Source organism: Heloderma suspectum, chromosome 6, assembly GCF_057233095.1.
Source record: "Heloderma suspectum isolate Gila_16-S chromosome 6, 16-S_ref, whole genome shotgun sequence".
Taxonomy (NCBI): Eukaryota; Metazoa; Chordata; class Lepidosauria; order Squamata; family Helodermatidae; genus Heloderma; species Heloderma suspectum.
The window spans coordinates 126,435,383-126,459,302 of NC_139463.1; the positions used below are offsets into that span (position 1 = coordinate 126,435,383).

Here is a 23,920-nt window from a genome sequence, read left to right on the forward strand (position 1 = left end):
ACAAAGTAAACAGTCTGAAGTTTCTATGAACCCATGAAACAAAGAGTAAACCTTGATGAGGTGATTCAACAGAACGCCTCAGGCAGAAAACCTTACAAAGTACGGGTCCCTAGGGAGGTGTAGGCCACTGACAGGGGCATCCAAGGATTTCTAAGACTGGTACATGAGAAACGTGCACAAGTAACTCACTTTCATCCAAAATCAAGACAAAAACATGAGTAGCACTACTTCTGGCTCCTGTCCCGTCCCAGTTAAAAATATCCTTTGTGTTCTCCATCAGTCCACCACACCCTTTAACAAGGACAGAATCCCATCTTGCAGGACTTGAGGGTGACCAAACTAGTACTATATAAGCCCATAAGTCAACTAGCCAGTACTGGGGGCGGGGGGAGCGCAATGGGGGCTGTGAGAGTCCTGGCATGGTGCCAAGCTCTGCCATTAGTTCCTGATTGGTTGTCCTACACCAGAATGGTGGGAGTGGTATCCATCAAGAAGCCCTGCCCCTTGTTGCAAACTGGCTTCCTCTAGATACCAATAAGACAGTTTTGCCACTACCACGGTTGCCCCATCAGCTTCAAATGCCCACTTCCTCCAAAAAGCAACAAAGCATTAGTATGCACACAGGAGGAAGGGAGAGGATTCTGTTCACACAACTTACTAATTTTTTGCGCTTTCTGGGTTTCCCTGGCTTGTTCTCCTTCTGCTTTTTGGGCCCTCGTTTCTTCTTCTTGACAACAAGAGGACTCTCTAAGTTGCGCAACTCCTCCTCCTCGTCTGAAAATAAAGGGATGGGAAGAAAGAGACCCAAAATAGACAGAAAAAGAAAGAATTCACTCGCCTGCTTTACCACTTCTGGGAAGCTACAATTCCAAGCTCACATGTTGAAGCAATTATCCTCTCTCCTGCTTGCCTCCAATCCTTACATTGCGATCTCTGCCAGCAGGTCTCACCACTGCACTAAAAGGGCCATGCTATGCACTCTGAGCGCTTGTGGAGTTTCCCCATTGTCAGCCTTATCCAGACAGGCTTGATGGTTTCTTTTCTTTCTTTTTTGTACTATTATTACTGTTCTGTTTTGTTTTCACTCCCCCCACCCACCTTGGTCAGAAGACCTGCCATCTGTTCCAACACTCCTGAGACAGTCATAGGGCACAGATTATAATCCTCCAAGGAACTTTCACAAAGACCTTAGCTCATTTTGCTTCAAAAACCACTTGAAACCATGAAGAGGGGTAGGGTAAAGAAGGCTGGGCATTTTAGCACAAGAAGCTTGAAGCACATATGGCATGCCAGCTAGGAAAGCTGTGGATTGAAGTATCATTATATTATATTACATTTATTATTTAATAAAATTTTACCCCACCTTTCAGGGTATATACCCTCACAAGATGGCTTACATACATAATAAGAAAACATAACAATACAAAAAAATCCAAATTATTAAAGTAACACTAAACTAGCATAAAACATCAGCATCAACATAACATTAAAAATAACAGCAGCAGACAAATATTTGCTCAAAGAGAGCTCCATAAAATTTTACAGATGTAAATACAAGGCCAGAGTGCAAACTGAGAAAGGCCACTTTGGGGGATAGAGAACTTTGGTTTATTCTTACATAACTTTCACGGAGTACAATACTCCTCGCATGCAAAAATAACAGGTAACGTACTCCTGTATATATGGAGTATGCAAACAGGACAGAAATAAGGCACATCTGCCTGAATAACCTTTAAAAGAGTGGCTAATGTTGGGCATCTTTGCCTAAGACATCACGTTCTCCCCGTTGTCCTGTTGTGACGATCCAGTGACAATGCACTGTTCCAGGAATGGTCAACCTTCCTATGCCTCAGAGCAGATTACCCAAATTTTCCTACAGCTGGGAGCCACAAGCAATTCTCCCATTCACCCCCTGCCTCTTCCATAGCCCCCACTGTTGCTAATCCTTCTCTCTCTCGCTCTCTCTCCCCCGATCTTAGCCTGTTATTTTTAGGGAACCCTGACTTGGAGCTTTGCCAGCCAAGCTCCTGCTATCTCTGCCTGAAGTTCCTCCCCAAAACACTATCACCTTTCCTTTCTAGGCTTGGCAACTCCAGGAGGTGAACAGAGGACCTGAGGTTTGCCAGAAGCATTGCAAAATACAGCATTTTAGGCGGGAAGCCCCAAGCTGTAGGAATGGGGCAAGCTAGGAAATTTCCCAAGGCTAGCTGGGGGTTGATTGTTGTAGACACAGATACTGCACTATGCAGCAGGTGTAACAACGAGGCATAACTCCTTAATAGGAGTCACCCGGACCAACTCCTCTCTCGTTCACACTTGTTGTAAATCAGAAGCGACTCCACCAGCATCAACTGAAATTACTTCAGTATATTAAGACAGAGGAGGGACCATTAATCCTCTGCATTTTCTCCGACAGCTTTTCAACCTCCTGCTCCCCTCGGTGCGCAAAGGAAGGCTCTATCTACTGCGAGCCGCACACGGAGGCTACACACGCTGCTGACTCGTTAATATCACAGGACAGCCAGCTCAGTGGTAATTAGATGCTCCAGAGCCACTCTGCTCCCTTGAGCGATTTCTCTTGTCTCGCCAGACAAGGCGGGCGGGGAGAGACAGAAGAGTCTCGCCGTTAACCTAGATGTGATTAATGTGGGACGTAACCCCACTAAGTGTCAATGCTCAGAAAACCTTTCCCCAAATTAGAAGAACCAATATGTCAGGTACTGTCACCGTTTGTCCAAATCCTTTCTAAGGCTGGGCAATGTAAGATTTGTTGCATTTAATTTGACACCGACCAATATCCATCCCCACATCCAAACAGCCTTTTGAGAGGTGCAAGACATACAGTGGGCTGAAATTCAAGGTTAGGCCTAGGGAGGTTGGAGAGAACACAGAATCACAGATGGAAGGAAAATGAAAGGCTATCAACCCCCTGGAGGTTGGAAAGAACACCCACCCATCCCATGTTCAAATCCCTACTCAGCCATGAAGCTCACTGAATGGATGATCCTGGGCTTGTCTCACACTAACCCAGTTTACAAACTTGATTGCTGCATGTATAAAGTAAGAACAGTAAGGTATTTTGCACACTGAAAAATCCTGTGTAACAATAATAGTTCATTGAGTGTTTCTAAACAATTGCAGCTCCTGTCCATGCCCCCTAGCCCCAAAAGCCATCCACATTGCTCTGGCTGCCACGCATCATCCCACTTCTACCATTCGAAGAGCCAGAGCAGAGAAGTGGCTTAGCTCTGAAAGAGCCGTGTTCACTGTGTGCCCTCATTGTGGGACAAGTCCCTCAGCCTCAGTTCCTCATCATGAGTCCAAGGAAAGGTCTGATGGGAACATGGTTAGTTTGCACTGCTGAAGCTAAAGCCTGGATTCTTGACTCTTAGGTTACCTCCATATGCTTCAAGCCCATTGAAAAAAAGGTGGGTAAAGCAACAAATAAATACAAATAAATTTATCCTACAGCTGCTGGCTCACCTGTTGTTCTTTTTCTCCTTCATAGATCCCTGCAGACCTGGGACACAGATTACAGTGCTCTCAAGCTCCCATTAGCATTGCCAATTGGGGAAAAGGCAGGATGAGAGAGATACAGACTGAATTGTCTCTTGTTGGGCTATGGGCACGGCCTAGTAGCCAATTCAAAATGCACACTGTACCCTTTCTCAGACCTCATCTAAAGCATTCTAAAGTTTCTGTTTATATTCCCATTGTAGTTACAAAAAGCAGTAGATTGGAAGAACTTTACCATCTTCATAAACTTTTACCCATTCACAGTCACAAATTAGGATAACTTACTTCAAACAGAAACTTCAATGCTTCTAAAATGGGAAATGCCCTCTTGGGCAAGCAGTTAAAAATATCAATGGGGTGGGGGTTCTGGCTGAAACTGCCAGCCAATAATTTCAATGACCCACTGAATCATTAATCATGGACTTAAAATAGGCATGTTATTTATTCATTCATTCATAATCAGACCAAGCTCTTAAGATGAGGTTAGCTGAGGCTAGCAGGACATGTGGACAGTGTCGGCTCCAGGTTTTTGAGGGCCCTTGGGCAAGCCAACTTCAACAGGCCCCCTCCCTCAATAAGTCTACCTTCTCACTGCCATTGTCACCAACTGCTATTGCTCCTCATCTTCTTTCTCATCATTGCTACCACTTGCTTGCAGAGAGCCAGTGAGCAGGTAGGCAGTGGCATCTACTGCTCCTCCTTTTCACCACCACAGTTGTCTGGGCCAGAGCAAGAGGCAGGTGAACAAGCAGGCTGCAATGGTGAAGAGGAGGAGCAAGGGGTTCTTGTCAGTGGGCCCCTGCTGAAGTGTGGACCTCAGCAGGTGCCTGATGGTGCCTACCTTCGATGTTGGCCTTGGATGGAGAGCTCTCTTTTCAATTAGGTATGAGGATAAAATGATTTTCCATCCAATCTCTTACTTGCTCATTTCTATTGAGGAGAAAACGTTATCTCCAAAATACCACAAGTACTGAGATACTATGATATTCATTTTAGCTGGCTGACCAAACTGAATAAAAGGAAGACCATATCCAACTGCAGCTGGGTGGTCATATTTTTGAAAACTCCCCATTTTTTAAAAAGTACTTCTCTAAAGGCTTCTCTTGGATCAGTGTTAAAGCACATGCTCCTACTTGGCAAGCAGAAGGTCCCATGTTCAATCCCCGGCATCTCCAGGTAGGGCTGGAAAAAACTCCTGCCTGAAAACCCGCAGAGCTGCTGCCAGTCAGTGTTGACAATACTGGGCTACATGGACCAAGGGTCCAACTCAGTATAAGGCAGTTTCCTATGTTCCTACTGCATGTAATAAATTAGTACACTGTCTGACATGCTAATTTACAACATGCAAAGAGTATTACATGGAAAAGAATTCATAAATACGACTCCATGCATCTTCAGTCAGATCATATGTGGTACCATCTAGAATTCTGCCACCTTATTCTGGCTCTAGACCACCCAGGGCATTTCATGGCTGCTTTTGAACTATAAAGCCATAATGGTTCAGGACCAGGTTAATTAAAGGACCACCTGCATCCTTACGAATCTGCCTGGGCATTAAGATCTTCCCCGGAGACCCCGCTCATAGGACTACCTGTAAGATCAATCTGGTTGGTGGATACAAGAGACAGGGGTTCCTCAGCAGTGCCCTGCCCACTGAGCTACACATGGCCTCAACCCTACAAATCTTTAAGTGAGTTTTAAAAACTCACCTATTTTGCATCATGTTTTCCTGAATTTTTAATTGCTACAAGTCTAAAATTAATGGTGTTTGTCTGAAATTTACTACTTTTATTTTACTGCTGTTTTGTTTATTTTTAACAGGACATTTAGAAAAGAAACTTCGTGCTACTGCCAGATATTTGATTGTAATTTTGGTTTTAATTTTTTTAAGGTTTTATATTATTAACTGTCTTGTAAGGGCTGTGCCCTAAAAGAAGCCCTATAAATAAACAAACAAACAAATGGCCGAGCAGGAAGCTGAACCTGTGTTTTTCATGTTTATCACTCCTGTCCCTGTCTAGCAATGGATAGTTGTAAGGACCAACAGGTTGAGGCCTGTGAAGCAACCCACAGCTTAGAAGCATTAGAGTCTCAGCTTCACCTTCAAATTCGTTCTTCACCAAGGGCTCTCTTGATTGATTTATACCCCACCTTTCTACCAAAAATGGTACTCAAGGTGGCTTACAAAACAATTTAAAATAGATTAAAATGATAAAACACATTAAAATACAATAAAAATAAAACAATTACAGAATAAAAGCAGCACCCAATCCACAAACCCACTTACAGGCCAAAGGCTTTCTTGAATAAAGTGGTCTTTGCCTGCTGCTGGAAGGCTAGCACGAAGGGAGTGAACCTAGCCTACCTTGCGAGGGAGTTCCACAGCCCGGGAGTGGCCACCGAAAAGACCCTCTCTTGCCTTGCCACCAAACACACCCCTGATGTCGGCAGTCTCAGATGAAGGGCATCTCCAGAAGATCTTAAGGACCGGGCAGGTTTATTTGCGAGAAGGCAGTCTTTCAGGTAGCCTGGTTCCAAGCCATATATGGCTTTATAGGTCATAACCAGCACTTGGAATTCTGCTCAGAAACAAATTGGTAGCCAGTGAAGCTACTGCAACAAGGGAGTCATGTGCTCCCTGTAACCAGCCCCGGTCAACAGTCTGGCCACAGCATTCTGTACCAGCTGAAATTTCTGAACAATTTTCAAAGGCGGCCCCACTAGATGCTAGAGATGTCTCCAGTATCTGATCTGAGAAGGGAAAACATCGCTAGGTCTTTCCCCGTTCTCAACTGCCATATCAGAAATTTGGCTGCCATTATTAATTGTTATTAGGCCCAACATGGTAGCCTAGAACATTTCCTGGTATTTTTAGAATCCGTGTGATGAATGAGTTCCAATCTAGACAAGGGAACATCATCAACTGCACAGCCAATACAGAGAGAGGCATTCGCCTCCAGCTTAACACTCCAGCTACAGGGAGCCCAGAGTCACCACCACCCAATGTCTGTTGGATGACCTACAATCCAATGTGTTGTCAGGTTCTTAAGTCCTGGCCCCTGTTCACAATTTCCCTTTCCCACCCCCATAAGCCACAGGACACAAACTACTGTATAAATCACAGCTGGCACTAATTGGCTCACTGCGCCAGCAGCTCTGCCGAGAGGTCGCAGGCTAAACGGGGCTGCAGGAAGCTAAACTGCCCTCTTGTGCTCCCGCAGGGGGGTTCCTCCAGGTCAAAGATTAAACATACTGACTACAGAGGAAGCCAGCATGCGTGGGAATAGCACGGTGTCCACCCTTTGTGGGTAAACAGAGACTGCATTTTTCTCTTTCAACGTGGTGCAGATCCAACTGCTTTCTCCCCACCCACCCAGCAACAGAATTTTAAATCCACATTGCAGACCAGCCAGATCTTCCTTGTTCACGCCAACCCGGCCTCCATTTAAAACAGTGCCAAACTCAGAATAGTCATGGAAGTTGCTCTGAGAGCTAAATCAGGCCTGTGGAGGAAAGAATCATATACAAACGTTGGGATTGTCAGCCCAACCCCACCTTCCCAGTTCAGATCTGTGTCCCCCACTCCACCCCCTTCCCCCTCCTTCTCAAGTATCTGAGATCAGCCAACGCATACAATGCAGGCATGCTTGCCAGATTTCAAAGACAATTCAGTGATTGGTTGAATCTCTATTCAAAATGCAGTCCAAAAATATGTATCTTCCCTAGCAGAACTCCTAATTTTCATGTCCCAGATTAAAAACAGGTACAAAAGCAGATCTGGGTTTAACCAAACAAGAAGGGGCCGACACTCCACTATAGGCAGTTTCTCAAATTTGGAGGATGCTGGCAGGGGATGTAGATTATAACACAATCCTTGCCCACACCAAGTCAACCAAGCACTTTCATTTTTTTTTTAAATCTTGCAAATAAAGCCAAAATCAACATCCCTACCAAAAGCTTCCACTACCCCGCTTCGTTAACAAATGCTGTTAAGATTAATGGATATTGGTGCAATAACCACCATTCAGGACCTCCACTTCCCATCCCTCCCTCCTTTTCTCCGCTTGCTACATTTTGCATCTGGCACAATCTTAGCTCCTTCTGACAATACAACATTTATCTCTGAATCCTCCAAGCTGATTCACCTTGTTGCATTTCCCTCATACAACGCCGCCTTCCTTCCGCTTCTGATGGGATGGAATTGACAAATACAAGGGGGGGGGAAAATACATCAGGGTAGGCTTATCAGACACCCCCTCCCCCGCAACTCTTGTCAATTTCTAATCCATCTATCAATCTTTTTTTTCCTTCCTACTTCTTCCACGCATTCTTGTTCCCCCTCCACCCCCCCTTTCCTAATCATAATATTGGCACACATGCGCAGAAGATTCTTATATTTGGCAGGCAATCAACTAGAATTTTCCACACACGTGATTTTTCTACTCCCTACCTTGAAAATATATATTATATAAGTCTAACAAAGGATCTGGAAAGGAAATTGGGGGGGGGGGGATGTAGATGTATAGCCATAACTACAAATTACAGAAGACCAACCCTGCTTAGAACTGCCACCTCTTTCACGACAAACGGTATTTATGTATTTCAATTTAATAAAAAAAAATGGACGGCCAATTTGGAAAGCAAAAAAAGAACAGCGCCTTTTATCTGTGTCAGTTAATGGAGGAGAATAACAGCCATTTCCATTAGTGAGAAATCTTAATCATCAGGGTAAAAACAGTCATGCGGAGATGGGGGTGGCAGAGGAAAAAATAGCATATTCAGTGAGATGGGTAAAGATTTATGGGATGGCTCAATTCTATGATTTGTCCACAAAAAGCAATGCTCAGTTAACAGCGAGCCGGGAATTTTTTTTCTAAAAGCCGGGTGGTTTCTCAAGAGTTGGGCATGGTAGGAAAGAAACAAGAATGAAGCAATTGGGTTTTCAAAAATAGCTTGACAACCAGCTGTCATCTCCAGCCAGTGGCTGAAAACAGGATGGTTGTCTTCCAGCCAGTTACACTGCTACAAATCTAGACTAGAAGGGCACCAGCTGGCGAGGAGCACTGCTGGCACGCACGGCTGACAGATCTGTGCTCCTACACAGCCGGGTGAGGTCAGGGCACCAGGGCTTCCTCTCGGATCACACAGGCCTTCCTGCACTGCAAAGGGGGAGGGGAGAAATTACCTAGTTGAAGTGAGAGACCAACAAGAAGAGGATGGGCCATCCCAGGTTAGCTTCAAGAATTATCAGAATATGAATATTTGTGGGTCAAAATCAAGTGGTCTAAGTAGCCTGCAAACAGAAACCCATGAAAGCCAGAGGAAAGCATTGGGATTTTAAATACCTCTGTACTGTCTGTGTGGTGTTCTCTGAAACCTCTCCGTACGTTGGTGGGTAAACCACAGTTCCAAAGGTTATCTATCTTCCTCCTCTACCACTCTGTCCACAGCTTGCACTGTTGCTCTTGCTCTGAGCTTGTGCTCAGTATGGTCCTTCTTCTGCCTCCAGGTGCAGGGTGATATACCAGCTTTCTTTTCTTTGGAGTGCCTTTCTGAATACACTGTGGCCTTCTCCATTGCCCTGCTCTGCTCTTGACCCCACTTCTGCACTCTCTGAGCAGTCCCTTGACTCTCCTTTCCAGTTTCCCCCACCTTCTGCTCTTTCTTGTGCAAATTGTACAATGTCCATTTTTAGACTGCATTTGACTGAATTGTGCTGTACTTGCGGGGGGGATGTTTAGCTGCTGCTGTGTTTTTGTTTTGGGGTGAGGGTATTTAAGTGCTATGTTTGTATGTTCTAGAGCAAGGATGGGGAACCATTTTGGCAAGAATGCCCTACCCCCACCGGGACCAGATGAGGTGGGGGGAGGCTCTATGCATGATGTCAGGGGCAGAGCCCTGACTCTGACATCATTGGGTCCCCAGACAAAGTTCCAACTGGAGCTCTTCCTCCCGACATCTCAGTCAGGCAGCCTGCATCACTCTATGTGGCCTTTTTCCAGCTAGGGAAAGCCTGGGTGGAGCAAAGCCCACTGAGGCACTGACTTTGCTCCTCCTTCCTGTTCCCCACAGAGGGAACGTGGGGCAGGAGTGAAGTGGGCTCAGCCAGCACCTCGAAGTACCAGCTGAATGTGTAGTGACTTCACTCTTCTGTCGCCTTCCCCAAGCAGGGAAGGCAAACTAGGTGCCCTCCCCTTCTGAAGGGGTGGGGCTTCACCCAAGGCACTACAAGCTGGAAGTTCCCCATCTCTGTTTTTGCGTCTTATACCCTGTCTTGTGAGGGCAGTGCTCCAGAAATCTTTCAAATAAATAAATGTCCATGTACCCAGCACTCAGGCTGCTGCTGTGGAAAACTATTTCTTTAAAATCCACTTAGATATTTTGAGAAGTAGAGAGCATTGTCAGGTACAACATTTTGGCAACAGGACTGAAATCCCATTTTGCCCTCTCTGGGCCTGGTAACTGCTCTTAATATCACAGGAACCCCAAGTCCTTCTATTAATATAGAGAGGTAGCGACAAGTATTGCTGCTTGGTGGATGAGGCGTGTTGTTTCCAACATCCTTGTCTCCAGCATTGTCTAACCTATCTCACAGGCTTGTTGTAAGGATAAAACGAAGAGGAGGAGGATTATGTACGCTGCCTTGAACTGCTTGCAGGAAAAGGTGGGATACAAATATAGCAAATAAATAAATAATCAGCTGTGGAAGCAGCAGCCATAGTGGGGCCCAAACACATGCACAGCATGAACATTTCACCGCTTAGCTGATAATTTGCTTGGGCATGCCAGAACATCACAGTATCTAATACTACTGCTGTGCGCTCCTGCCCATGCCGTTGTACAAGCGGGATCCACAGCTGGTGCAACAGGGAGTTAGCGCTTTGTAAAGTAACCCCAGAAATGAACAGAAACACTCATTTCCAGACAAGGGCAGATCTGCTGACCTGTCCTGATCCAGAAATGATTGTTTCTGCTCATTTCTAGTTGCGTTAAGCACCACTACCTCCCCGCTGCAGGCTGCACTAGCGGTGGATCCTGTTGGCACACGGGCAGCATAGGCTAGCACCCAAAGATTGTAAAACACTTTGTACAATAAACTGTATGATCTAAAGGAAATCCTGGGTAACATAATGAAAACATCATGAGATCCACGTTTATCCCATATCTGATTGCTACACAGATTCTAGAACCTTTTCACAGGGAACTATTTACTGGCCACTGTCAAAATACTCAAATTCAAAACCTTATATCCCCAAGGAAAGAACAGATGAAAACCACCCATACAACTTTTCACACAAGATAGGACTGAGCCTGAAATAAAGCTGTCAGTTAATGCCCCTTACTTGTATCGCATCTCTCTAGACCTTCAGCTCTTGAAACTCCTGCCCAGTTTCAGAGACCCCAGAATGGAGGAGATCAATGTCTCCCTCCAGGATGTTGTTCAGTCGCTAAGTCGTGTCCGACTCTTCGTGACCCCATGGACCACAGCACGCCAGGCCCTCCTGTCCTCCGCTCTCTCCCGGAGTGTGCTCAGGTTCATATTGGATGCTGGTCACCAAAATGTCATGACAGAGTATGATTGAAGAATTAACTTTCATTTATTTCAGCCTTCCCCAACCTGGTGCCCATCCAATGTGTTGGACTACAAATCCCATAACCCCAGGCCCCATTGCCATGCCAATTGGGGATCCATCATCCCCAGCTGGCATGGCAATGGTGCCTGGGGTTATGGGATGTGTAGTCCAACACACTGGGAGGGCACCAGGTTGGGGAAAGTTGATTTACGTGATGACCATTTGCATTTTCTCCTACTTTCCTATTACTGAGATAATAAGACTGAAATTCTAGTGAAATTGCAGGGTTGCACAATGTATAAACAACTAAAAACGAAGTATCTTACCATAACCAGGGGCCCAAGAGGTTCCTCCCACAGGCAACAGGAGCAATATTCAACGTACAAGTTTCTTGTTCACACACATTTTTGTTGTGGAGTTCCATCTCAGTAGGAAAATTTCACTCTGATTTTCAGCTCAGTAAATCAGCACGCAGATTGAAGAATGAAAATATCATAGGCAACACGGATGGGTTGGCACACATGCCTCAAGCAGCACTGACATGTAGGAAAGTATCTACTGCAACAACAGAACACTTAAGATGCTTTGGACCTGCTCAAGGGTCTCCAACTTTGATACAGTTCTCCACAACAAAAACAGCTGTTCCACAGTCTGGAAAGATACATGCTGTCCATTATCCAACCCAGCAAAGACAGAATTACAGGCCATTTTAATATTATATATATATGATTCTACATGTATAGCCTAGCTTAGCCTTCCTCAAACTGGTATCCTCCAATGTTTTCAACTACAAAACATTTTTGACTACTATTCGCCATGCTGGCTGGGGCTGATGGGAGCTGAGGTCCCAAACATGTCACGAAGACTTAAGGCAGATAACAGTATTAAGTAGCAAGAACTGCTGAGACTGCCCAGAGTCTAATTAAATCAAAGAAAACTTGATTGGCAGCACCCTTTCCACAAGCACTGTGTTACCCATTTTACTGTCTTTCTGAAGAGCCATAGTAGGACACCCAGTTTCTCTTAGGAGCTTGTATTGTGCTGCGAGAACCATTTCTCAACCACAGTCACAGCCAAAGCCATGTGGGAAGGGTCCAATCACTTGTGAGATAATCATATCAAGTGTTTAGGAACTGCTTAGCACATCCATATCTGTCTCATGCACAGACTGATGCACACTTGTCCTACATCATGGCTCAAGCCACAGACATTATCCGTATATACCAGTGACTGACGCTCACAGCTTAGCTTCTTATAGGAGTGAGGCTTTTGTGAAATATTCACAATAAACAAGGAAGTGCCACTGTCTGTCAGCAGAACTACCACTGCAGGTATGTGAACCCTAAAGACGCACTTCCTGTGATAATTATTGTAGTAAAAGCCAATAAATTGACTATACAAGCTCTGTGTGAAAGAAAGCCATTTTGCTTTTTACTTAGCCTACATTGCCCTAATATTTAAACCAAAAGCAAGAGAACAACCAAAAAAACGCCTTGCTACACATCTACCAGTCATTTGTCATCTGTAAATTCTCTGATATCCTTAGTGATAAGCAAAGGAGGATAATGAAATATAGGACTAGAAGGACACTGATAATTGGAGGGGGGGCAGACTACCATGTTAGGACACAGCATTGAATAGGGTTTTAATATCCCTTGCTAACTAACTCATAGGCAAAAGCAGGCTAGCTGAATGTGTCTTCACAAGACAGTGGCCTTCAAAAGTGCTAGAGGAATTTTTCCTGTACCCATTCTTAGATTTTTGTCTGACAACGTTTTTCCTTAAATGAGCTAGACTCCTGACATCACTCATTTGGCACTGAACTTATCCAACTTGCATTTTGTCATGTAACTCTCAGTGGTAAGCATGAACCTGAACTGTAGAAGGTCATACCATTGTACTCCTGATGCCCTAAGCACCCTTCCTGTCAAGTACCAAATTTCCACATGTGAACTGGGCCTTCCTGTCCTCTCATGCCTTTTTGCCTTCCCTTTTTACTTATCCTTGTTGTGGGCTGGGTCTGTTTCTATTAATTCTAGAATAGAACTTATATGTAGGTGCTGTATAAATATTATTATTGTTAACTCTGAAAGATCAAGAGGCATCAAATCCCCTCATCCACACCCAATATCCAGAGTCTGTTGCAATGTGGAGTCATCTATTGTCACCAGTTCAAATCAACAGGCCTGGATACTAGTCACAGCTGGCCCTGATCAATAGAATGCCCACCCTCTTCCAAGTCACACCAATGGATCACATGTCACAGAACACCACATGCCTCATAGTTTCAAGGTCCTCTTTTCACTACTATTACTTTACCAAGCCCTCTACATCACCACCACAGGACTTCTGCTCGCATTGTCACCCCTGTCCCAGCACAAAAGATTCCAGCCAGTTTCATCATCCTGATACAATGGGGCCTTCACTGCCATTAATTCTACTGCCCTGCTGTGGGGCAGCCCTCAGCTGCTGTCAAAATTGGCACGTGCCACCAAGCAGCCAGCTGTTCCCATCACCTCTAAAGCACACTTTTCTGACATGTGCTAATATTTTCTCATAGTCACATAACTCAGACTGATGCCAACCCCAAATCGTTAGGCACCCTAGATTCCCAGCAAATCGGACAGGCCCAGTTATCCCAAATGCAGAACCCATTCAGTAGGTTTCTCCCTCCCTGCCAACCCCATCTCCATGAAATAAATTCCCAGTGTGAGCATAGGGTGGTGCTGAGCATCTTCATGTACCCAAAGAGATGGGACAAGTTTGGGACTATCTGGTCACCTCAGCCAGATACAATCAATTCTCCAGTGAAGGTACTCCCTACCCCCAAAAAAGTGTGGGGTGAAGTGCCTTTAAGACCACTTTGAGGGAACAAATGAAATTAATATAAATTATTAATTTATATGGTGGAACTCTGGGCAAATGGGTGTGCTTGACAGACTTTTCTCTCAGTGGGGAAGTCAAGGAGGGAGAAGCTGTTTACAAATAAACTGCCCCTCCCCCACCCGCATGAAAGCAGGGGTGTTAAATGAGGGGGCGCTCCCCAACAATGTTCAAAAGCTTCTGGCAAAAAAAAAAATAATAATAAAACGGGGGAGGGGGAGATTTGAAACAATCCCCACACGACGCGCGCCCCGCTTCTCTCCCTCAGACAAGCAGAATCATGAAGCAGATTGGAACTCTCGGGCGCTCGAGAGCTTCCAAAGCCGTTTGGCCGGCGACGTGTGGGGGAGGGGCGGTTGGCTCGGACGGGCCCCCCTCGGAAGGTTTCAAAAGCCGCCGGGCGGGCAGCTCGCGCTGGGTGAGGCTTTACGGCGAGGGCAAAAAAAGAACAGAAGGGGGGGAGGTTAGGGGAGAGGCTAAAGAGGGGGGTGGAACTCTGGGTCCCTCAACATTCCGAAGCCGTTGGGCAGCGCGCGCGCGGCGGCTGGGGGGGGGGGTGGCTGCGCGAGGGCGGCGGCAGCAGCTTGGAACTCCTGGCCCCTCAACGTTCGAAAGCCGTTGGTTGTTTACAAACAACCTCCCCCCCCCCCCGCGCCGCGCTTCGAGGACGGCGGGGAAGGTTTTTGCGCCAAAGCTCTGAGGGACAAATTGAGGGGTGAACTCGAGGGGTGGGGGTGGGGTGTTGTTTACCTGGAGGCGCCTGAGTCCCTTCAGCTGCTGTTGGCGTGGATGCTGTTGGTGTCAGTGGAGCAGCCTCAGCCTGAACAGCAGGCGGGAATATGTCGCCTGGGCTGTTGTCCCCTGCTCCTTCTTCCTCCTCCTCTTCCTCCTCTTCGTCTTCATCCCCCTCCACCTCAGACACCACCATCTCCTCCTCCTCTTCCTCGTCCTCCCTCAGAGGGGAAGCCATGGTGGTGCTGGAGGAGGGGGGTGGGAGAACACAGAGAAAAGCAGAAGGGGGGGCAACCCCCCTTCCCTCTCACACACACACACACACACAAAGCTCTCCCCCCCCTTCAAATCACCTCAGGAAAAAAAGGGAAAAAGTCACATAAATTTAAAAAAACTCTCCTTTAAAACTTTGTCCTTCCTTGAAATGTTTCCTCAGACCCCTTTAAAAAAAAAATAAGGGGGGAGTAAAGATATATTTAAATTCTGTGGGGGGAGTTCAGGATAATATTGTCCACAAGAGCAAGAAACAAAAATGGCCGCCCTTAAATTATTTTTAAAACAGACCCCCCCCCAGGAGGTAAAAGATATATATGTCCCCCCCTATATAAAACAAAAACAAAAAAACAAAACAAAATGGCTGGCTTAATTTTAACCCCCTCTTCCTTAGGGTTAAAAAAGATCTCCCCCCTTTCAAAAATCAGTTCCAAATTAAAAATAAATCCCATGCAAGAAAAAATGATAAAGATAAAGGCTTTTTCTTCTTGCTGTTGTTATATTTTCTTTTCAATCTCCAAGATCTGTGATCATGAACAATATTTAGACATTCCTGGCACTGGGGGGAAACTGACAAGATTTCTGCATAAAACAAAGATGGCTGCTCTAAATTATTTCTTTTTTTTTCTTATGCTCTCCCCCCCACCTCCCTCAATAAAAATATTTTTTACAGGGAGGGGGGAAGAGAGAGAAAAGGTTGGATTAATCAGTACTCATGCTCAGTTATGACATCAGCATAAAATTGTTAAAGGTTAACTAGTTCCATACTAGTAAGACCATGACTTTTGTGTGTGCCTGTGTCTGCTTTACTAGCACAAGAGAAGAAAGAATAGGGGTGTTTTATTTCCTCCCCCCCCCCTTTCTTCTTCTAACTTTAAATACTTCAGAAGGGAGTGGTTTATTTCTCTCCTTTTCCTCTAGGGCAAGAGAGGAAGAATAGAAGAAAAAGAAAAAACCCGACTGATTACTGTAATTCATTAAAAGATTTTACCCACATTCACATAAATGAATTTCACAGTTTTCCTAGATGAGAGCTTGGCTTTTTAAATGTTTTTTTAAGGAGGATTTTTTGTGTGTGGCCAACTTCTGTTTAGAAAGCCTTTTTTCCTTACATATGTATATTGTTTCTTCTTTAAAAAAAAAAAAAACACCCAGAGAGAAAGGTTTTATTTATCCTAATGTATTAGGTTTGCCCTACATGAATAAATCAATGTAAAATTAAAGTGTAGTGTTATAAAATACCTCTCTTAGAACTGTAGGGTTTTTTCTCACCAAACTACTGGGGAGTATTTTTAAAGCAGATTCTGGGAATAATTACGGCCACAATCCAGCACAGAGTTATACATACAGAGTTATGCCCACCGAACTCCCACTGAAATCATTGGGGCTTAAGGATGTATAAGGCTGCAATCCTATACACACATAGGCATAAGTCCTATTGAAGTCGGTGGGGTTTACTTCTGAGTAGCCACATAAGGATTGTACGATGGCCTATAATTCCCCCCACCCCTTTATCAAAGGAGAAGTAACTGCTAAAGTAAACTGGGAAAACATTTTATAAAAACTAAGAATGCAGTCATGCTTATTACTTTTGGACAAGCCTCATGCATAGACACAGTTAACCTATTGTTGGGTTAACTCTGGGTTGTTTAACCCCTAAACACAAGGTTCAGACATCATGCTAACAACCTCTGAATGGGGTGATCGTAGGTGGTTAATTGAAAGCAGAAGTGAGGAGCATGCTAGAGTCAGCATGCTTGCTCACTCCCACTTATGTGCAAACTAGTTCAAGACTTGCGATACATTTTTTAAAGTTACCTTATTTCTTACTTGTGGTCACAGGAATGGTTTCCAAAACCAAAAGGAAGTTTTAAAGGACAAAAGTTTTATTTTTAAAGTCAAAAGCTTCTGATAATCTCTCATTTTATAATTGTAGCTGTTATGTTTGAATAAATGGGGTTTCCCATCCTACCTGCATATCTGAGGACTGCAAAGTCTAGTTCAGCATGGGTCATTATACATCACAAGATACCCCACAAAAGAAAATGAAGGTAGAAGTAAGTTTACGTTTCGAAGGGCTGCAATCAAAACAGGCAGGTAAACCCCAAGCGAAGTTAAAGTTTGAACGTTGTAGAGATCGCACTTCAGATTGGGGGTCATTTATTATGACTCTAATGCCCGTGAAAGGAAGTTAAAGCTATTGACAGTGCAATCCTATGTACTCTTACTATACCAGTCAACAGGACTTGCCTCTGAGTACACATGTACAAGACTGCATTGTGCGATATCTTCAGTATGTAATACTCTTCACCCCAACTAAACTAATAGTGTTTATCAGGGATCTGATCCTACAAAGTGTAATATTTTACCTGTGTAGTTCCACCTGCATTACAGAAATTGTACAAGTAAAAACCAAATGTATTTATGGAGGACAATTAAATAACAGTTCTCCCAATGGGATCTGATACTGGAATGTTTTAAAACTTTGGCATGTTCTTCCTTATGCAATTTAACTTTATACCTATACAGTACTGTAACATGACAGAAGCATAAGGCTAATGTTACTTTGTAAATACCCTTTCCTAAAATTAACTACCACAGTTGATTCCACAACTACTAGATTTTTGCGAGACACAAATCTGTGCCGATTCTTTAATTATTTTCCTGTCATTTTTATTACATTTTCATTTTTTTCAAGCAGTTCTGTTTATTTGGGGGCCTGATTCTCCCCCTTCTCCATATAAAAAAGGAAATTATTTCTGATCCTTAAGATCTTGTTGCTGGATGAAGGTCTTACCAAAGGATTGTCTACAAACACAGGGTGCACAGACATAACATTCCAGAGTAGTCCCATTTAAAATAGTGGGTTTATTACAGAATGTTTTGTACATAATATATAATGCAGAAGATTTCAACTATATGTACATGTTTTCCCACTCACATCCCTTTAAAAATAATGTGTAATAAATACCCTGATTCTTAGAGTATCCAAATACCCAAAAATATTTTACTTGTTAACAAAATAAGATTTATCCTAAAATCAGAGGCAAACCTAAAAACAATGTGGTTTCTTTGAAGTACTCCAACTTTATTTACATTGAAATTGGACCACAGGTTAAATCCTGTTTCCAGACTTATTTTCTAATATATTGAACTAGGCATGGTAGTAAAGTTCATCAGCCATTTAATTAATTTTGAGGAGCACAAGTTTGTAGATTTTCTTCCATCTGTAACTTTCCTGCAAGTAAAAATGCTATGAAATATTACATGGAAGAAAATCTCACTGATCTTGATGAAGCTTCTTTTTACATTAGTTTCCTTAAAATCATGCCACTTCATATCTGAATAACTCCCAGTGAAGACAGTGGTTTTATGGTCAGTGGTGCACTTATCTTAAATTATTGGCCAGGATGGGGGTAAGTGTCCTTTAACAGGAAGAAAAGGACAGCAATCCCCTCTATTAAAAAGTGGCTGTTCTTCAGTGAAAGTGTTCAACCTAAACCTAAGCTCATTCCCCTGAAGACTAGTTATAAGTGTCCACAGAGGAGTAACTGTGCCTGCAGGAGACACAGTTTGCCAAATGGATGTTATCCCCCATGTAGCTTTTATATTTAACACAACACCCTCTGAAGCCCTCCAGGAGCTTGGGCGCCAGTCCTATTCACTCATGTTGAAACATTTCCCTGGCAATGCTGGAAGCTAGTGCTCCAGGAAGAGCTTTGGAGGTTTCATGCTATCAAAATTTTTTCATCTAAAATGCAATTTCTAGTTAACTTACAGGGCATTTCTCTATTTGGTGGAAAGGAGAAAGATTAAAGTGGTACAGCATCATCTGAATTTAAACTTGGAATTTTATCAGTTTTGAGCATTATATTGCCCGTTAGTTAAAAATAAAGCAATTAGAACAAAACACAAGTTTCCAAACAACAGGGGGGAAACCCTTTTGAATCTTGACCTTAGTTGTTTGTGGCTTGGACCTCGTTACTCAAGGGAACAGCCTGCGAAGAGGAAAACATCCTTTTCCTTCTGTCTCTTGTCTGCCTTTGATGTTCTACAGTAAGCTTCAGGAATCCCATCAAGGATTGTACAGCGTGATAGTAATAGGGGAAATGTAGTGTTTATTTCAACAGTTCACACACACGCACACCCAAGTGCATCTTGTCTTTCAAGAGGGTCAAAGATGTGTTGCTCATTACCCCACAAACCTACTCTTCCCTCAAGTGAACTGTTGCTGTTTGGTGGGGGGGGGATCTTTCAAGGCCTTTTCCCTTGTGATTTTGATACGGCTGAAGCATGTGCGTGAGACACAGACACACGAACTTTGTGTGAGAGCCTTCAGAAATGAGGGAATTGCACACTTTGATTCAGAAAATCAAAGTGCAGATGGCATCTGTCGCAAATACTTCCCGTGACCTCAGGCAGTATATTGACACCTTTGCCAACTTCCAGGATTCAGAAAACATGAAGCCTCCCACCTTTTGGCATCAAGCGTCTCAAAGATCATGACAAAATTGTAATTGATTTGAGAACGGCCATTGGGGATCTTCCTTTCTCTTTGTATCCTGCATCACTCTGTAACTGGTCCTGGTAATTTTGGCTTATTTCTGTTAACTCAGGCCTTAAGACAAACAGTTCCCACCATTTTGGCTCATTAGCAAACAAGAAACACTGGAGGATTTCCAGGTCAGAGTTCACACTCTCCAGTTCTGCTTAAGCCACAGCTGAATTGGTGTATTTTCCACCACAACATAGCGCACATTGGGCAGCATGAGCTATTTGTTTCATATTGCACCAGATGAACGGGTAGCCAATTTGAAATGCGTGAAAAGTTCACATGAATCCATAATGGTTCACCATCTGAGGTTTAATCAAGCTCCGTTACTCTATTGTTTTAGGTAGCTGGCAAAAACATGGTTATTTAACAAACCCTTTGGCTGAATATTTTCCTGGTTTATTTGTAATGTTTCCCTAATTTTAACTACTGTTCCTAGCTGTTGGTGTATTTTGTTAATATTGTGATTTTATTATTGTTTGTATTAAGAATGGAGATAGGCATGTATGTTTTTATATATTATATGATTTTTTAAATTTGTTAGCTGCCTTGAGTTCCTCCTGGAAATGAAGCAGGTTGGTGGGGAACATGAATGGGAGGGTGCTGTTGCACTCCTGTCCTGCTTGTGGGTTTCCTGTGGGCAGCTGATTGGCCACTGTGTGAACAGAATGCAGGACTGGATGGACCCTTGGTCTGATCCAACAGGGCTCTTCTTATATTCTTAGGATATACATTTTAAAAATAAACAAACATTGGAAAATTGGTTGCTTGTAATGACAGCTACTTTGTCCATCCACAAAGTATCTCAAAGTAGGAGACCCGCCAGAGCAGAGACAACCAAGACCTACAGCAGACCTACGTACTGTTGCTTGCTGTTTTCCATATAGAGCCAGTAATTTCATTTATTACTTTTATATCCCACCTTTCTTCCAAAGATCTCAAGGAGGCATACAGCAGTCTCTTCGCTTTTATTGTGTATGTTAGGTTGGGCTAATCACTTGGCTGAAGGTCACCCAGCTAGGCCTCCCCAGCCCAATTCAACACTATAACCTCTACATCAGGCTGGCTCATTGTCCACATGACACCACAGAATCTCCCAACAGTGGCAGCCATTGAGCACTGACCATTCGGTGTCTGGTTTTCTGCAATGCTATAGTGAGGCAAAGGTGTCGGGCACAGGGTAAAGTATTCAACAGCAGAGTAGCTGGGCAGATGATAGTCTATGGGATACAAGGGAGGACCAAGTCATAGGGACATTTTTGGTTTCTCAAGGATGAACGTAGGGAGAAGGTGCGTGTTTGCAAGCATTTATAACCTGCCTTTTTGTCTTTAATAAAGACTCTAAGTTGGATAACAAATCTTGGTAAAAACAGTACCAAAAACAATCAAAATACATTGACGGTGCAAACCTATGCATGTTTACACCAAAGTAAGCCCTGCTGTGTTCAATGGGACTCATTCCCAAGTAAGCATGCATTGGATTGCAGCCGAAGATTGTCAAACAGCAGCTAAAATCTGCAAGGAAATACAAGAAATAATGGATTATTCTACAGGCCCCCTGCCAAATGCTCTATGGAAGAGCCACTCTTTACTACGGAGCAAAAGACCGGCAGAGACAGGGCCAAACTGCAACTGAAAAGGCCCTCTCTTGCATATCTATCCACCATATGTCAGTTGAGCTTGCCGGGGGGTGTGGGTGGATGCAGAACAGCACTCCAGCAAGAAAAAGGAAAGGCAGGTCATAGGCCAAGAACAACTGTGCTTTCTTCGGTGGACATACAGGGTTTCTTTTCAACGATAGAGTCTGGAGGATGGATGGTGGGAATCCCATCTGTTCTCTATACAAATTAAAGTCTCCCTGAGGTTCTGGGACCTGCCAGTATCACAAGATAATGTTCGACCTTCAAGTCTCATTTCATAACCCACACTTAGAGGAGATTTTTCCTTTCCCTACAACAGCTGCCACGGACAGCGACTATCCAAGGAGAGAAAGAGAGGACAGCTGGCCGGGTATTGTGAGAGCCTGGGGCCTTGTTGGTATTACATGGGGGTAGACAGACGGGATGCCCGTTATTTCTGCCACAGCTGAGGAGATTTTGATGCCCCCACCCAAGGGACAGAGGGAGGAACGATGTTCCCAGTAAGGAGTCTGCAAATGCTGAGAAGAGAGAGGGATCTTGGGAACGTAGGGAGCTGTCAGTGCCTTATACCAAGTCAGGCCATCAGGTCCATATAGCTCAGCATTGTCTACTTCACTGAGCACTGATGGTTTTCCAGGGACTCAAAGAGGGAGTCTTTCCCAGCCCTACCTGGAGGTGCAGGGATTGAACCCGGGACCTTTAGCATGCAAAGCATGCGCTCTAGCACTGAGCTACGAGCCTTCCCCCTAATCAAATGCATCCCATAATATTTATTCAAAGACACAATGCTCGCTTATCATTCAATGAAGTAACTGTGGTCCCAATATTTGTGGTTGAACCATTTCGGGAGTAAGCAAGTCACAGCCCCATCAAAACATGGATCTTGCACACCCAAATTCAAGGGTGGGCAACTTCAGGCTTACGGGAGGGCCAAATCTGGCCCTCCTGGGGTTCCCCAGATGGCCACAACCCCTTTTCCTGGCCACCCTCCTTTTCCTCTGAGTGCCAGTCTTTTGGTCATTTTCCAGCTTTTGCACATCCCCCCACCCACCCATTCTAAAAGATTGAAATGCTTCTCCTAAGGCTTAGTTACTGGCAGTGAGAGCTTTAAGCTAAAAGATGCTGGTATTTTGATCTTGCCTGTATTGCATCTGGCCACTGGAATGTGTCCCCCGAGAACTTCTCCAAAACTGAATTCAGCCCTGGGGTTGAAAGAGGTTCCCCACCCCTGACCTAAGTGAAGCATTAAAGTTATCCTGGTCCTTCTGCAATGGAGTCTGTTTATAGTCCTTCACCTGCCTGACCCTGTGGTTTGCAAGCCCTGACAGGGACATTCCCACAACCACATGACTGTGGCTCACATAGCTCCAGATCATTCTGCACCAATAACACTTGTTATTGGGTGGATTAACATGTAATAAATAAATTCACAGACCTCCCCAAAACATCCATATAAATAGTGGAATCAAAGCATGAAGATGGATGCAGAGAAGCAGCAGGTGGAGCCAATGGGTGAGAAGAATGCAGCCAGACTGAGAAGGGACAGAGCAAGCCATCTCTTCTCTCCCGTCAGAACTCTCAGACTTGCTACTCTGAGGGAACTCCTGCATGGGAGCCTCCTCTCCTTACCAGGACCTTTGTTGTTAGGACTTCAGTTGTACTCCAGCGACTTAGAAGCTGGGACAAAACAGAACATGTAGTAGACACTTTCAGGCTTATGGGTCTCTAGGGGCATTGGATTAAATCTGGGATACAATTCCCAGAACAGCCTTGCTGTTCTATGCCTGACATGTTTGTGTATGTTCCATTTCCACACACATCCAGGCTTGTGTGTGGGAACAGTGGGGGGAGGGGGTATTGCCAGCAGCTATAAGGAGCAAATAGAAAGGGATGAAGGAGAGCTGAATTAGAAGAGGTTCCGTCAACATGATGTGGGTAGTGCATAGGCTGCCCATCGGGAATCAGACCCGGTGTTCTAAGGCCAGCCTCGTGTACTGTTATGCAAAATTTATGGCTTTCCTGATCTTCTTCCTCTAACCTCCTATCCCCTCTGACACCTGACAACTTTTTTCTCACTGTCCCTTACAAATGGCAGTTTTTCTTGTAATACATCCCGCCCACTCTTAAGTCACAGGTGGAGAACATGTGGCCCTCCAGAGGTTGATGAACCACAACTCTCACCAGCGTAACCAGTTGTGAGGGAATTGCAGTCAAACAGCATCTGGAGAGTTACACGTTCCCATCTCTGATTTAAATAATAAAATTAATAACCTACACCTTAGATTTTTTCTTAATGTAGCTATTTTACATATTTAGGAAAGCGACTGATCCAAAAGAATACCCCAGTATTTGAACCCGTCCCCCTTGATGTATTTGCTAGTTGCTGTTTTAATTAATGTACTCCTAGGTAGACAGTTTCTGAGTTAATTTCATGGCTAGGAAACAGAAGGAAGCTTTTTGAAAACCACATTGCTAGAATTTAGAATTGTCTTTGGAGGGACAAATACCCAATTCTAAATGCATCATACAAAAGTAAGTTACACTGATAGCAGTACAACTTGCTATGGCAAAATGTGCTTAGGGTTCAGGTATGTTTGATGTCTATTGGGTTCAAAATGCGCTGTAAACTATTCTGTTACAATAACTACATTTGTGAGAATATCTTCACGTTATGTGCTTTTTATGCTGTATAAGTATAGGAATCATCCGTGGCCCTTCAATTCCTGCTAATTCTCCAACTGTGGCCTGCA

At 44.1% G+C, this 23,920-nt stretch overlaps 1 protein-coding gene across 5 annotated transcripts in view; it reads right to left on the bottom strand.

Moving 5' to 3' along the window:
- Window positions 1-15,794, bottom strand: part of CHD3 (chromodomain helicase DNA binding protein 3) — a 66,496-nt gene extending 50,702 nt beyond the window's left edge. For all 5 annotated transcript variants that reach the window (XM_084806678.1, XM_084806676.1, XM_084806677.1 and 2 more), the window contains exons 1-2: window positions 14,724-15,794; window positions 659-774 (exon numbers count right to left, since the gene is read on the bottom strand). In XM_084806678.1, the coding sequence (XP_084662804.1) occupies window positions 659-774; window positions 14,724-14,943 (336 nt within the window). In that variant the 5' untranslated portion in view covers window positions 14,944-15,794. The remainder of the gene's footprint in view (window positions 1-658; window positions 775-14,723) is intronic.
- Window positions 15,795-23,920: the final 8,126 nt, after the last annotated feature.